At 36.5% G+C, this 17301-nt stretch overlaps 1 protein-coding gene across 1 annotated transcript in view; it reads left to right on the forward strand.

Moving 5' to 3' along the window:
* Positions 1–17301, forward strand: part of RYR2 (ryanodine receptor 2) — a 363651-nt gene that overhangs the window by 95401 nt on the left and 250949 nt on the right. The window contains exon 3 of the mRNA XM_034060766.1: positions 14858–14962. Within this exon, the coding sequence (XP_033916657.1) occupies positions 14858–14962 (105 nt within the window). The remainder of the gene's footprint in view (positions 1–14857; positions 14963–17301) is intronic.

The following is a 17301-nucleotide window of genomic DNA, read 5'->3' on the forward strand; positions in this document are numbered from 1 at the left end:
GTGCACTGTGTGATTCTACGGTGTGAACTTCCCACTGTGCTCTGAATTACATTGTATATAATAAGTTACAGTACCGAGAGTCCAGAAACTCTGATAACTTGTTTTTTTTTGTGGTTTTTTTTTTTTTTTATTTCTGTCTTTGAAGAGCCACTTTTCTTGCTTTTCTCCATGTGACAGGACATGGTTGCAACACGAGGTGAGGTTCTGCAGATTTCTTGCTGGACTGGTGCTGGCCAGTCGGCTGGGCTGTCTGCTCGGTGACCCAGAGCTATGTGTATCAGTGATGTTTCATTCTTTGCTGATCCCTAGATGCTGCTGTTGTGTGATAGGTTAGAAAATAATGCCTGATGATAAGACTGGCATGCTGTTTCTTGTGCTGCCAAGTACCAGTTCTTGGTATTTTTTTCTTTGCCCTTTTTTGGTCTGTTTTCAGTACAAAAAGCAGGAGCTGGAGAGGTGGCTGTGCTGGAAGGAAAGAGGAGAATGGAGGGGAGGGAGGGTAGGGAGAGATGCTCACGAGGCACAGCCAAGGTTGCAAGAAAGTATGATTCTCTAGTATTTACACAAGTAATTTCCCTGCCAGAAGTCAAATTCAATTCAGATATGTCAAGAAGGGTGTCATTCTAAACAGTGGACAGGGGCATTGGCTTGAACTCCTCTACTTTCGTTGCCTTGAGGAGAAAGCCTCTATTTTTTTTCCTTTTTTTCCATTTGTCTTCCAGAGTGCAAGTTCTGAAGGCAAGAATTGCCTTTTTTTTTTTGTTTTGTACAGCAAATGCTTGAGCATATTCTCAGTGGCAGAGGCAAATAATCTTAAAACCATTTCTGACAGCCAAGAATTGGTACGTGTACCAATTGCACAGTTTTTGATTACATTAAATCCAAATGTATGACAGAATGCACATGCTATCCATTAATGTATGGATACAAGTAGATGGTTTTTGAGCAGTTACTGACATAATGAAATGCTAGGTTTTTGAAAATTTGATTCACACTGAAGAATCAAATCAGGATTGTTGAAACTGGATTGTTCTGGGCATTTGTCATACAGTAAGGTATTTGGGTATTTTTTTCATAGCTGCTGTCATTTCTTTCTGTGCTTATGTTTCCATTTTGTCCTTCCAAAGAAGTGAAAAAATACTGTGAGGCCTTTGGCAAGGCTTTGTAGCTCCACCTCTGAGGCAGTTTGAATTGCCTTTGTGTTGTTGCCAAAATGAATGTTCATATTTAATGGCAAAGATGGCACTTAATCTTATGTAATGTCACGTTCAGAGGACTCCATTTAGCAGACATTCACTAAGACCATCAATTTTAATAATTTAAATGAAAAGTTGGTAACCATTTAGTTTGTACTTCCGCATTACTTTCATAACTTAGACATATGTAGAGGAAGTCTTCATAGGCATAGACCATACAGGGTTTTGTTCAATGAATCATTCTTTCACAATAAAATACTTCTCTATAGTAGTTTTATGCAACACAATTAATATAATTGTAAATATTATTTATTATGTACATAGATTAAATTGTTATCATTTTTAAGCCCTGTATAAACCCTGAGCCTACATGCAGATGTGTAGCCATAGCCATCAGACCTGAGTGTGATCCTTGTAGTTAATCCCAAAACCCAACAGAATTACTTCTTGAAATGGAAAGCAAATAATTTAAAGTAAATGTGAAATATTCAAATGAATGTGAAACCTGCTGGATCAGATCTCCATGGATGTAAAACTGCAACAGAAATATGACTTTATATCAGCTGAAAATTGTGTGCAGTATTACTAGGTATATAATAAAACTTAGCGTATCTGGAGAATTAGGTGATGATACTACTCCAGATGATGGCACTGAATGAAGTAGTAGTATATATGATATGTATGCATACATTATGTCTGTTAGCAACTAACCAATGCAAGACAAATTTCAAAATGCTCTTTTTATCTTTAATGATTTGTTTTGCACTCTTAATAACTTAAGCCATCCAATCAAGAAATGTAATCCAAAGCTGTAAAGTGTTTTAAATTTAACAAACAAAACCTGAGTTGTAATTTCTCCATTCAAATAAGTACTTTGCAACTTCAGTATCTAAATGTCTGTTAAAAGCTAACAAACCAACCCTAAATGTTTACAATGGTGGTGGTTGGTGGTGGTGGTTGTTCGGGTTTTTGTTTGGTTTTTTGTTTTTAATTGTGGTAAAAGAGATGCAGGAATTCAACTTGTGGTACAAATTAAGTGAACAAGACCTGAAAAATCCCATTAAAGCCGTTTCCTTTATAACTGTATATCCCAGTAACTGTTTAGGCCTCTCATTATTTAAAGATCAAAACAGAAAAAATTGGGATACTATGCTGGAAAGCCTTGTCTGAGATAAAGCTGTGATCCAAGCACCATGATGGAAGGAGGTCATATATGCCATGTACAGTCATTGTTTGGTGAGTTTTCTGCAGGCTTCTGAAAACCTGGTAGTTTGCTATGATTTAGCTTCTGAGTCCTGCCATTCTTAGTACTGTTCCTGTTAAAAAGGAGAGTTGCTATTGCATGAGGGCTTTATTTATTTGCAGTTTGAAAATTCTGTTCAAAGCAATGCCCTCACGTGATTGGAGAGTTGGTGGCTGGGTTTCTTCCCCCACCCTCCACTTAGTATGAAAATCTTGGAATTAGGTGTTAAGGACTGGAAACAGATTATTTGCCTTCACCGAATACACTAGCTGTACTAAAATACTGTAAGAAAGTCCTTGAAAGATAAATAAAGTGATATATAGAGCAAAACCAGAATATTTCGAGATGAGAGCTCTTATTTGCTGCATGCTTGTGTCTGATCAAAGTCAAAACTGATAGCTGTTCAGTGCTAGCACAGCCCCGGCTGCTTTGAGCTTGGTGCATTACCCTGGGTAACAATATTGCAAAGCTACACAATGATGTATTCAGCTAAACCCTGTAGAGCTCAGGATTTTAAATATTTTCTGTGAACCACACTGATGCCTCCAGTCTGTCTTTTCTAAACGAACCAACTTAGATGTAATAGCTGGAGGATGGGAATAATATTGTGGTTTCCCACAGTATGATTAGTAGCTCAAGATGTCCTTCCTTTCTCTTTTTTGGCTTGGCTTTTTCAAATAGTAATTATAAGGCAAAAGGAGTTTTATGGTTCTCTGTGCCTCAGTGCAAGGATCTTGTAAAGCAATGATTATGTGCAGTCCACTTTTGTGCTGCCTTAAATCTGCTAGTTGGGGAGCTGTGTGAGCTGAGAGGGGTTGAAGCTAATGTTCTGCTTAACTGAGTGTGAGAGTTTTTCATGTCTTACAGAAAGCGATATTCTTCTACATATATCGAGTCCCTGTGAATAATACTAATTGATGTTTTGAGCTTGAACTCCTTAGAATTTCTCTCTTCCTTTCCTAAAGGATATAAGTAATGTATTTAGGAGTGGGAAGCTTTTTGTATTTTCCAGGTACTTACCTCTTTTCTTGATATATTTACAAAATTATCATCCACAAAAGCGTAGCCTTTCCATAAGAACTGGCTTTTTACATACATCACAAAAAGCATAGGAAGCAAATGACACTAGGCTGATTTCTAAAGGCTGATACAGTCTTCCCTTAACAATCCTGCAAACTCTACCTCTATCCCTCATTTAAATGTCTTTTAATGGTAACAGGGATTTAGGAATTCCAGGTTTTCTTGATGTTTTTCTTAATATCAATTGAGTAGTACAGTGTTTACAGCTAGGAAAGGGCAATAATCTAGGGAAAGTGCATCAAAACCAGTAGCAGGCATCATTCAAATGACTTTAGATAATATAGGATGAATTAACTTGGCTAGTTTAATGCTTTAAATGGCCAAGGTATGATTTGTTGATTAAAAGACAAAGCAGGGACAAGTTGTTTCTAGAGGAAGGAAAATGCCCAGCCTCTGTGACATTTTGAGTACCAAGAGAAAATGAAACAGGCACAGCACAGGACTCATCTGAGAAGGTTGGACAGAGCTCCTAGAACGCAAATAAATATTCTGCTCAGTGCAACATGAAGTATGAACAGACTTGCCAAGAAGCCATTTGAGTGCCTGTTATTCAATAAACTGGAAAGCCCAGTAATACTGAATTTGTTTCTCCAGTATGTATAAATTAATTATTAGGCAGTACAAAAAAGTCCATAGAAATGAAGTACAGTTGGAGTGAAGTCTTATTTGAAATAAGAAACATATCCTAGTTTGTTCAGCTGTCTTAAGAATACAGCTTACTGTGCTTTGAGTGCTGTATTTGATATGTATTTTGGTGAGCAGTACACTTTGTGACCTGTTTTGACTGGTACAGTTGCATGTATGTGTGCAGATCATAAAAGTCTCATTTTATAAACTCAAATTAGCAAAAGAATTATTTCCCGTTGTGTACATTAAAAGCTTATTTATTATGCAGGACAACTGTATCTAGAGTTTCCATACATCCGTTATTTTCACATCTACGTAACTGACAATTGTTTTATTTCTATAGAAAAGATGGATTTCTTCGGAGAAGTAATTAAAAAGAGTTTTGGTTATTTTGGAAAATTTGCAATTTTTTTTAATTAATTTTAAAAAGCAACACCAAACAAAGGCATTTGAAAAGTTATGTTAAATCTCCAGCATAGACGTGCAGCTTAGTGGACGAGTAGAATATCTTTGCTTAGTGGTGAAAGTTGAGATAATTGTTAAAATAAAAGCATCTATAAAATTGTCATGGTTTAAACCCAGAAACACAGCTCGTTCACTCACTCCCCCCTGTCTCCCCCAACTCCCGGAGAGTTGGGGAGGAGAATCCAAAGAATGTAGCTCCCATGAGTTGAGATAAGAACAGTTTAATAACTAAGTATAACACAAATCACTACTGCTACCAACAATAATACTAATAATGACAAAGCAAATAACAAGTGAAGAGAATACAACACCTCACCACCCGCTGACCCATAACTCACCCCACCCTGCTCGACCAAGTACCGACCAATACCTCATTCAACTCCCCAGAGCCTTTCCGGGTAACTCCTGGTTACATCCTGGGTATGACGTGCTATGGTATGGAATACCTCTTTGGCTAGCCTGGGTCAAATGTCCTGTCTCTGCTTCCTCCCAGCCTTCCCTTCTTCCCTGGCAGAGCATGAGGGTCAGAAAGTCCTTGGCCAGAGTAAACATTTGAGCAGTAACTACAAACATAGGTGCTATCAGCACCATTCCCAGGCCAAAAGTCAAAACACAGCACTGCACCAGGCCCCAAGAAGGAGAAAAAAAAGACTGCTACTGCTGAACCCAGGACAAAAATAAGGCATGATTGTCCATAATATGTGTCTGCAAAGGTCTTAATACTGTAATTAGTATCTTATATGATGTCAAAGTGTGAAATCTTGAAAAGGAATAACTTGAAGACAGTAGAGGAGGAAAATCCAGGTTGGTGAATGGTCTAAATGAATGTGATAGTCTCACATAGAGGTAGTAATTGTAAACTTATTGTTATACTCCCTCCTTGAACAAGTATTCAGAAGCAGCAGGAAAAGAGTGAAAGTTCACATAGTTTACCTTGTACTTGAGACTGTCTTTACTCTCTGAATTCTTAAGCTGCTTTATTAACTCTTACAAAATTCACTTCTGAGGCAGGTGGGCTCTTTGCTGGTAAATGCATGTGGGTATTTCTGTCTAGATGGTACTTTGTGGCAGTTGTGTGTGCTGGTATGTCACTGAATGAAAAGCAGAGAGCTCTTTAAAAGTTGTTTGCTTAACAGCTTAGTAACAAGGTTTTGGCACCTTAGATGAAAATAGGAAGGAATTTGAATGTTTTAGAAGCTGAACAAATAATCACCAATTAGCCTTACAAGCTTTGTGATTCTGTAGTTGATGAAGGTACACAGTAAAATAAAAGGTTTTTTTTATATTGTTCAGTGTATGCTCAAATGCAGTGCCATGCACACTCAGGCAGGGGTTTTATACGTTTGCACGTTTACAGATAAACCACAATTTCTGAGTATACATGGTGAGAGAATTTGTTTAGATATTTATTCTTTAAAATATTATTCTACTCTTCATGAGCAGTGAAACTCTGACAGTATATGTCCCTGAATCCATAAAGAATTTCCTGGCAGACAGTCCATGCTGTTAGGGGATGGCACACCCAAATTTAAGTAAAGTACATTTAGCTTCTGCAGGGCTGGTGGGGTAGGCTGAAAATTTTGTGGGTGGTTGTATTTAATTTGGTTTGAATATTTTTTTTTTAATTAAACATATGAATGAGTACTGACTCAAAAAAAAGTATGCATTATTCATTTGAGTTAGAAAAGCTGTTCTGTTTTGCAAAGGTGTGAAGAAAATCCTGCCAGTATGCCATTTAGTACTGTAAGAGCCTAAGTGCATTGTTACATCTTGCCACAAAGGCTTTTGATAGCTGTGTATGCTTTGCTACTTTTAAACTGTGCTGCCCAGGAGAGAGCTGATGATGCATCTCCTTTGCTTTGTTTAAGGACAAGTCAGAGATGACTCAGAACATGAATTCCCCAGTCCCCAGTTCCAGCAGTATTTGATAGGCATCAATTTTCCCAGGTGACGGTTGATTTTGGTAACATAAAATAGAAAGAATACTAGTTGAAAACGTGCAATAAAATCCTTTGAATTAATTTTTTGTGTCTGTTATTTTATTTTATAGTTGATAACTTATGAAATAAGTATGCAGGGTTTGCTTCTTGTAGGCCTGTTTTTTCACTACAAAGTGAATGAGTTCCTCATTTGAGTTCGTTGTAGGGTATTCTGGAAGGGTTAATATTGATATTTATTTGGTTTTCATTTTTACATGTTATAGTTCCACTGTGAAGATTTCAGCTGTGGGAAAAATGTCATAGTAAGAGACTTTCTGCAAATAATAACTTACCGTTTATTATTGTATGCACTTACAGCCCAGAAAGCCAACTGTATTCTGGGCTGCATCAAAAGAAGTGTGACCAGCAGGTTGAAGGAGGTGATCCTGCCCCTCCACTCTGCTCTTGTGCAACCCCACTTGTAGTATTGTGTGCAGTTATGGTGCTGTCAACATAAAAAGGGCATGGAACTGTTGGAACAAATCCAGAGGAGGGCCACGAGGATGGTCAGGGGACTGGAGCACCTCCCATATGAAGACAGGCTGAGAAAGTTGGGGCTGTTCAGCCTGGAGAAGAGAAGGCTGCGTGGAAACCTCATAGCAGCCTTCCAGTATTTGAAGGGGGCCTACAGGGATGCTGGAGAGGGACTATTCATTAGGGACTGTAGTGACAGGACAAGGGGTAACGGGTTGAAACTTAAACAGCAGAGGTTTAGATTGGATATAAGAAAGAAATTCTTTCCTGTGAGGGTGATGAGGCACTGGAATGGGTTGCCCAGGGAGGTTGTGAATGCTCCATCCCTGGCAGTATTCAGGACCAGGTTGTATGAAGCCTTGGGTGATATGGTTTAGTGTGAGGTGTCCCTGCTCTTGGCAGGGGGGTTGGAACTAGATGATCTTAAGGTCCTTTCCAACCCTATGTATTCTATGATTCTATGATTATGCAGTGGTAAGATTTCTACTGAGGCAGGTTAGGCTATGTCAGTTATTTATTACAGCCACAAAAGACTTACGCACTTACCCTACGTGTTTGATCCTGAAAAAATATAGGATTCCTGCTTTGAACTATGATTGTTTTAATGAGCATAGCTCATTATAAATAGCAAATGTGTGTATGTATGTGTGTATATATATATATAAAAATTAAATAAATCTGGTGAGAGATTAGAAAAATTTTCCTGTTGGGTGTCTGCTATGCTTTCCAGAAAGGGGCAAAAGAGCATTTTATAAAGATCATCTTTCTAATCAGGAATCAAAAGGTAGCTGCTTCTTTCAGGTTCTAAAGCAACAGTACCCTCCCAAGTCATAATACTATAGAATTTTCCATCACTTGTTGCAGTAGCTACATATAACATAATCTCTAAGAATAAAAGGGAATTCTAAAGTTTTGAGTAATACACAAAAGGTTAGCATAATAAGGTAGAATGTGCAGAATCAGCATGAAGCTAAACAAAAAAAATTTTGTTAATTTGGATGTGTGCCTAGAACCTCTGTAGTACTGTTTATCCTACGAGAATATTTATATATGAATTAGCATGGAATTTTCCTAATTACCTTAAAAATGAACACATTTACACTGTATAAGGGTGATAACGTATTAGCTAATGTTCATCTAAGCTTCTGGCTACAGCAGCCTATGTTATAATGTCTGTTTTGTCGATTGACCTGGTTTATCTACCAAGGCTGAAATGCAGTTGTATGGTTTCTTACCCAGTATCACTTTTTATCTGTTGCTAAAAGTTTAAAATTTTCAGGGTTCAGTTAAAAAAGAGAAACAGCCTTCAGTAATGTAGATATGTTGGACTTAACACATAATTAGAAAGGAGACCAGAGGGAAGAGATGGAATGTAAGAGAAAATTACTTCTTTCCTTACCCTTGTTAGGGATGGAATGTATGAAGCCCTTAATCTGTAAAGAAAGTAAACATCATACTGGGAATTACAACTTCCAAGCAGTGAAGACAGTCTATTCCATTAATAATAGCCTCAAGACCCTTGGCAGCTCTCTGGAACAAAGTTGTTACCAAAGAGCATAAACCGAAGAATTGTAGCATGAAACTTTGATGCTCTTTCGAAGCATAAAAGAATACAATTGTGCTTATGTAACAACAGCCTAAGTATAGGTTTCTTATGCATTTTTAAAGGAGGTTGTGAGAGAAGAAAAAACCAAGAGGCAGTTTCCTTCTAAATGTTGTTATACTTTCAGTTTGTAGAGCCCTAGTTTCATGTAATACATTTTTCTTTGCCAGTGAACTGTTCCACTGTGACCAGCAGATGACATTCATTATCATCTGAAAATAAAACTAGGGAAGGATTTTGGTCTTCGCTATTGTCATAACTCATATGGGTTAAAAACTAGTAACTCCTTGTGATGAGATGAAGACTCCTGTAGATGGGTGTTTATCTTTGATATATCAACATGAAGTTTGTTCAGGATTTTTTTCACTGCCAGGTTTGTCATATGAATGCTTAGTTTAAGAGAGAATTTGCACACAGAAATGTGGGTACAATAGGGAAACTTTGTATATGTGACCACAAGAATAGAATCTATTTTGAAAAATTAAAACAAGTTGTTTAGGTCAGATAAACAAGATCTGTTATAATGCAGGTTATCAGTGCTTAGTGGTTTAGGCAGCTAATATGATTATAAGAACTACTGAGAGCTTAGAGCTGTCTTGTGTTCTAGGCTTTGAAAACGAATTGAATGCAATGTTTCTGCAGTTCTCCCACTAGCTGTTTTGACCTGTGTTGGTGGTCTTTTCCCTTGTTGTTGGTTTGTGTGGTTTTATTTTGGACCCTATTCTGGCTTCATTCTCTGGCTACTCCTGTAAGTTTTTCCTTTTTTTTTTTTTTTCCTTTAAACAGCTGTCCTGTGAACAAGGAATGTTTAAAGCTTCAATTGTTAACAAGAAAATTTTTACTATGTGAAAAATTAGGAAGTAGAACTTGATCAGATATTCAAAGTTTTTCCTAGAAAAAATGAAAAGCATACTTGTGATAAAGCATACTCCCACTCTTCCAAAAACATGGGGACATTACAGTTTTCAGAGACAGTATCACAAAAAGTTTTGAGTGTTGTAAATTAATCTGCTTTTGATGGAAACAACTGTTTTGGGTGGAATAACCCATAAATGCCTGGTACAGAAAGTAATTGTCACACACTGAAATAGACTAAGTGACTGAGAGCAAGTTTCTTTGTAGGAGGCGGCCATATAAGCCCCATGGTCTTCCAACAGTAAACAGTCAGGAGCTTGACACACTTATCAAAAGGTCCCCTCTTCTTGAACTGAAAGTGTAAGACTTATAATTCATTCTCTGTCTTTTCTGGTTTTGGATTTGGTGAATCTGATTCATCCAATTTAGCTGATGGGACTTGTTGTCAGAGCCACATATTTCTATGCAGGGTCCATTTTTTTGATGGCAAGCTTGAAAACATGGAAAGCTGTGCCTTCTATGTGGAGTCCTAGAAAGGGATGTTTTTGCTTGGTAATACTGACTTTGTTTCATCACTGTCACCAGACAGAATCTCATTTAAGTGAAAAGGACTGCCAAAAAGACTGAGATGTATAAATTTAAATGTAACTAGGAAACAGATGATGGGTACAGTTTCTTTCAGGCTGTTCCCACAAATAGAACTACAGATGTTTTGCTTAATTCTGTACTAAAGTTAATTTTCTGAAACCTCCTACTTGGATTCTCAAAGTTAGGCATATAATAAATCTGTTAGTTTTAAAAAAAGTTATGAACACCCACATCTCATTTTTTGGCACTGATGTAAACTGTGGATGCTTCATAAATTAGGCTGCTTAGGTAGGTGGCTCTTAAGGCACTGATGTGTGAATATTTAGTATACAGTTAGAGATGAAATACCTGCAAGTGAATTTTCATTGCGATTTTGGTTAGAAGAGAAATAAAAATAACCATGACCTGAGCCTAGGAAAACAACTAGGAAGCCTGCAAATAACTAGGAATAGAAATAAAGCTAAGATAAAGCTGCTTATTCTTAGAGGCAGAATTGTGTTTGCTGATGCTATTTATTATTCTTCAGTCTTGGACTAGTATTTATGAAAGGCAGAAATTTACATTCACAAGATTATATATATCAAATTATATGAGCAGGTCATGTTATTGTGGTTTGTTAGCACTGTCTGATCATCAGAGTAATGACAATGGGACAGAATTTTACATTTCAGCCTGCTGCTTTCATTGTCATCATGCTGGAGTGTAGCATTATGCTTGTAAATAATCATTCACTAAAAACCGAAGTAATGTGTAATGAATGCACCCAGTATCCGCTATTCAGTTGTGGGTTGGACTAGAGTTAGAGATATTTTTAAATAGCATTTCAAAAGCTTTACTCAAAACACCTTTTTAATATAGGGTATGATTATCTAATTTGCAGATCTGCTTCCCACAGAGTAAGGCATAATTTGCTATGCAAATATTGCTACAAAAAGTTAGTATACACAATAAATACAATTTAAAATGGCAGGAAAAAGAAGGGACTCTCAAATTTTCTAAATAATCCAGCAATTACTCCAGTAATAGATGTGCTTTAAAAATTGCAGGTAAGAAAAGAACTGCATTAGTTGGACTAGTTTTGCTGACTGTGCTATTACAAACAATAATGAAGTATCAATAGAAAAAGTTAATAATTTATTTTTGTTCTAGCAGTACTGATGAATCTGCTTTTGAAGTTTAATACACAATTTCTAGTTTGTGTAATCTATTTTATTTATCAAGCTACATGCATATTAGGTTGTAATTGTCAGTGACTAGATTGTATAAACAAAAAATTGACAAGATAAAACTGCAAAGAAGAACAGAAAATCAGTCATGTTTTAAATATTGAGAAATACTGGGAAAAAAAGTTGCTGCTTTTTACTTTTTAAGTCACTGGGTGTATTTTATGTTAAAAATCATTAAAAGATAATTGATTTTGCAAATGTTTCAAAATGTGTTATTTTATACAATACATTACATTTCATTTTATATGTACAATGCATTCCAATACATTATTGAAAAGTAATTTATTTTGAATACTGCCATTGTTTATTATAATTTTCCACTAATCTTTCACATTAAAGATAAGTGATACAGGTTCCCTGGACTGCACAGGGACCTTATTACATATTCTGTCACAAAACAAAACAAAACCATTTAGAATATGAACCATTTTTCTTATTTTTAATGGTTTTCATGGTTATTTATGTCTGCTGAGACATCTGCTTTTGAGCACTGGTCATCTTTTTGGGTATTAATTGTGTTCCATTCTCAAAATAAAGATTTATTATTACCATTAAGCTGTTGAAAATTTCCAGTTAGTTAAAAGTAGTTCTGGTGTTTGTTAAAACTTCATTGGTGGGTGGTTGTTAGCAAAATATTTTCTTCAGAATTCTGTATGGTTGAATAGTGTGTTCATATTCTAGCAAAGCAGTCACTAACTATCTGCCTACATGTTTGATCTGTCCTGAGAAAAGCCTGATATTGCAAGACTGATTGCTACAGCTTTTCCTGGCAGCTTCTGGATAATGCAGTAATTTTCCAGATTGGGAGCTGAATACTATAATGTAATTTCTATGAAAATATCTTTCAGGTGGAAATGCTATGCTGCCATATAATGCTGAATACCTTTACTTTTCATATATCATCCTCCATCTCTATACGAGTTAATATGAGAGACAGGTAGAGCATTAGAGGACTGGTAAAGGTGGTGGATTTTCTTCCTCATTTTTATTTTATGCTTTGATGAGATGGAAACTGCACTGTGAATAATATTTTTAGTATAATTACTTGGAATTATATTTTTTTTTTGGGGGGGGGGAATATTCCAAATAGGAACCATCAGTTTGTGTCTGTATAACAGCCTGAAGCCTCATCTTCTAAATCCGGAACTTTATAGGTATCATCATTGAAATAGACGGTACAGGAATGTGCAGAGATCTAACTGTCTGAATTAAATATTCTGTCAGTTCTCCATCTGTCCCATGTATGTTCATGCCATGGTGGTTGTAGAGTGTATGCAGCCCTGCCTGTGGGGTCTTCAGTAGAGCAGATTTGGGTGAGAACCTGACAGAGAGGAAGAGTGCAAGTCATGTGCTCACTGCAAACATCAGTAGATGCATCTTCCTTCAGCTCTTAGGGCTTCTGTCAGCTCTCTGAGAGCTGCCAAGTGTAGCCATTCATGCAGCAGAGATGAGGGAGAATAATGTGCTCTTCCTTTTGTCTCAAGGAAAAGAAACTGGTTCTAACACTTTGCTAGACTGCAAGAAGTCTCTTTCACTTAAAGCAAGATCATCTCGTACAGGTCTCCTTTATTGCTCTCTGGCTGCTCAAAGTGTGTTTTACTCACCTGCTATGAGAGTAGCTGAAAAATGTTAATTGGCACTCCATTTGCAGTTTTAATCAGGAGGGAAGAAAATAGTCATGGCTGTCTTGAATGTAAAGAAGAATGGAACTGATGAAGGAGGAGTATCCTAGTTATGTTGGCTTGCTCGCTGTGAAATGATTAAACATTTTCTGTATTTTGGGGTGTATAATCTGTAGAGTAGATCTAATAGTAAAAAAATTTGATAGGCCACGAAATTGTATGTGGAACATGCAAAACATTCTGCCAGCAAAAATCTTGCTTGAAATGACACTAGTAACAGTAGTAACATTGTTATGGAGACTGTTTGCTTATATGTTTGCTTGTAACTAAACAGATGTAGAAAATGTAGCATCATCTGTTTTCTTCAGACTTGTTTGTCAGTCAGTCTTCACTGGGGAGTATTGAGAGCAGGTTGACTGTCAAGCAGTTAATCTCTGTGAGGCTTTCAAGAACAGAAAATTGTACTTGTGTTTACTGATCAGAAACAACACCTTGCAACCTGTGATCTTTGAGTGCTCTCTTTCATGCTTTGTAAAGTATGGGCTTATGATAGTACTTGCATTACAAGGATGTTTTGAAGAGAATCTAATTAGTTGTCTGTTGGCCTAGTAGTAGCATGAGTAGGACTGTTGTAGTGTCTGTAACTATGAAAGAAAAATGCTAACAAGAACAATAACAAGCAGAGGCCTGATACTAAGTGTTGGCATAAAAATATTTCATGCCTAAGTATTACTGCATAAGTCAGTCAAAATCCCATATAAAAAAGGATGCTATTTAATGCTTTTTGATCAGGGTAAAGCTTTAATTTCAAATAAAAATTTATATTAATTTATTGAAATATAAATAGTGGAAAATAACAAAGGAACTGTTATTAAAATTAGTTAATAAACTTAAATTACTTTAGTTAAGAGTGATGGACAACAATTTAATAAGCTATTATTGAAAGTGTGAGTTATTCTGAGTAAACTAAAAGAAAAACCCTCTTGAAAAAGAGGGAATGAAATGGTTTTGCAGCTAGCTTTTACAGTTTAATGTTTGGGGCCTTGGAAGAGGCTTCTTCAAACTGTGAACAATTTGAATATATGTACAGTTTTACAGCTTTAGCAGTAAAAGTATTTATGATGTATAAAACCAATTTCCAATAGTAAGTAAAAGCATTCCTATGCTGAAATATGCAAGTAACATGAAAAGAAAAAGAGAAGGAGCATGAAAGAATTTCTGGAGGCAAGAAAAGGTGTGTAGGGGTTGCATATTCTACCAAGAGAAGAAAAGATCCCCACATAAAATCTAATTTTAGGGTTACTTTGTTACTTTTTAGCTTAGGCATTTCTATTGCAAACCTGTTTCAGTTTCATTAGGAATTTTTATAATAATCTGGAAAATTCTTTTCTATAGCTCAATTATTTTTTCTTTTTTTTCCCCAATCATGACAACTTAACTATTTATTTTTATAAGACTCCAGTTTTATACTGCTTAGAACAGAATAGGGTAAAGCATACTGCCCTGCAGGGCTGAGAAGCTGTTGGCTTGGCCTTGGTACTCAATGACTGATGTTTCCACTACAGAAAATTCATCTTGACCTGGAAACCATTGTAAAGATGAGGTCTGGCTACAACCAGTAGTGTAAAGACTGATAATCCCCTCCTTCCTCCCAGTGTCTCAATACCAATAACCCAATACCCCAAGTGTCAGCTTGCAAATGCTGAGCAGAGGGAAAGAATCACTGTCCTCCTCTTGCTGGCTAAGCCATAACTGTTGTAGCCCTGTAGCTGGCTTTCACAGCCTCTATGATATAGCAGATCTTTCAAATTCATGGAAATTGAGGGAGAACAGAAGCACTGGAATGTGCAATTCAGCAAATCTGTCACTAATGTGATTGCATGTTTTTCTTTCCCCTAGAATGTTCCACCTGATTTGTCCATCTGCACCTTTGTGCTGGAGCAGTCTCTGTCAGTACGGGCCCTTCAAGAAATGTTGGCAAACACAGAAGAAAAGGCAGAAGGGGTGAGTTATCAAATATTCACTTTTTTCATCTTGCAAAGTACAGTTGTTTTTATTTATTTATTTTTTTTTATGAAATAGGTACCACAGATTTCATGACTGGCACAAGCTTCTTTGCTATAGGAATGGTCTCATATTGAGAAACGCTAAACACTTGATGATGATGATCCAAAGTCTGGGCTGTCAGTGACAGCTTGTTCCAAGGCCTTACTCCAACAGCAAGAGAATGAAAAATACATCTTAGAGAGGAGATGATACCACAGGAAAAAAATGAGTAAATTAAAAAGAAGATACAAGCATCATGTCCAAAATTGCAGTTCAAACCCAAAGATGTGCAGTGATAACTGAGTAGGGTCATATGGGTGAAGCAGAGCAACAGTTTTCTTGCTGCTTATTCCCACCAGATGCGGGCAGAAACAAAACAAAATGTAGGGGGGAGTATGTGTTAAAGTAATGCTGCAGGGCAGAACAGAGTCAATGAAAATAAAAATATTAAATTTTTGAATACAAACTTTTCAAAAAACATAGCATTAATGTGCAGGTTTTCTGTTGGGCTGTCATTATCAGTCTTGGGGCCAACTGTTAAGTGAATATTTACTCTTAATACCAAGGTCACATCCAGAGGTAAAGAACGAATTTCTCTGCAGAATGGTTAGAAAATGTGAGCTCTGGGATTCTGTGGGAAGCTAAACAGGGCTTTGTGGAAGTCTCAAATAGAACTTTTGTACTAGTTCTGGACTATTTTCTGCACTAGATGTGAACAAAAAAAGGGCACAGTGACTCATGGGACCTACATAACTCCAAGCTGGAAGAAATGTGCTTGATGGTAATCTGGTATTTCCTGGAAACAATTAGTAATGTTTTCTATGCATAACTAGGAAGGTTAGAGTTCTGGACATTCATCTCTCTTCCTAAAGAAAACTGATGGCACTTGTACTGGTGTACAGTGCTCTGTACTTAAGGGTCTTCTGATATGAACACGATAAAGGTAAAACAGTCTGAGTGTGGTCATTATGTTGTTGTTACCTGTTCACAGAGTAGTTTACTGTGCTCCCAACACCTATTAAATCCCATTATTAGCAGAAGACAGAGCTACAGCTATACCAACCCAGATAACTGGTGTTCACTGAATAATAAATATGTGTCTATCAAAAATTTTGGCTGTCTTCTGTGCAAATTAGGAATCTGCCTGTGAGTGTCTGGCCTACTGATATATTGATATTAAAAGAGAATAATCTTGAAAATAGTAGCTTATAGATGCACAAGGTCATGCTGTGGTCAGTGTTATTATTTTTCTGTCTAGTAAGCCTCTGGAAGCCCAGAATAATGATAATACTAAAATGACTGACTATGTACTTGCTGATAAATTAACATGACCAACTTTTGGTATCTGTATGAACAATAGGTAATGTTTTCCTTTGTGTTTATAGTTATCTATCGTGGGGTAGGTACTTATGTAGGCAGCTTCCTATTTGCTTGAAGGAACTGCTAGAACATATGAATTTTGCATTTAACAACTAATGTGGTTACTTCAAGCTTTATGAGAAGAGGTAAATTTGTGTATGCATCTGAAGCACTATCACCTTCCTAGAGCAGCGTAAATTTTTTACTTTGCAACAGTGTTTCCTTCATTTAGGAGAAGGAAGTGTAGCAGTTTTCTTGAGATATGTTACTATAAACTGAATTCAATATGACCTCAGTTTTCTAATGGAAAGAGTCCTGCAAAGGGAGGCCTTTTCAGTCCTAAATTACTTTTCATTACATTAGAAATCAGTAAGGCTGCTGTGCTTAAAAAGTGGTCTCCTTGTTCTTGTTTTGCTTTTTGTGGTATGTAATCTCTTGAATGCTATGTTTATATAGCAGGTGTTCTTATTATATAACAGGTGAGTCAGCTGTGATGAAATGCTTGAGTAATATGACCAAAAGCACATGCTGACTTGAATCAAAACAAAAAGAAACTTTCCTTGTGCTTAAGAAAGAACTAAGTAAGTGCAATAACTGGATTTAATTTGAATTCTCAATTAGTGTTTATTAAATCTGCAGGAGTACCTCTGCAATAAATACCTACATTTTTAGTGCAAGAATCCCTAATCTAGAATTTCCATACTTCAGGAGATTACTGATCCATTAATCTGAGTATACCCACTTCCTTATCCTGAATCAGCTAAACGCTAGTATCAGACAACAGTTGGAAATGGGTGAAATTTTACAACAAGGAAAGTGCTTCTTCTAGCTCTGGGTACCCAGTAGTTACTTTGTACTCTGAAGTTTCATTATTTGACTTTAAAATACTATGCTTAGCTCTGGCAGTTTAATAAAACATTAAAATTCATAGCTTGATT

This window comes from Melopsittacus undulatus, chromosome 3 (assembly GCF_012275295.1).
Source record: "Melopsittacus undulatus isolate bMelUnd1 chromosome 3, bMelUnd1.mat.Z, whole genome shotgun sequence".
Lineage (NCBI taxonomy): Eukaryota > Metazoa > Chordata > Aves > Psittaciformes > Psittaculidae > Melopsittacus > Melopsittacus undulatus.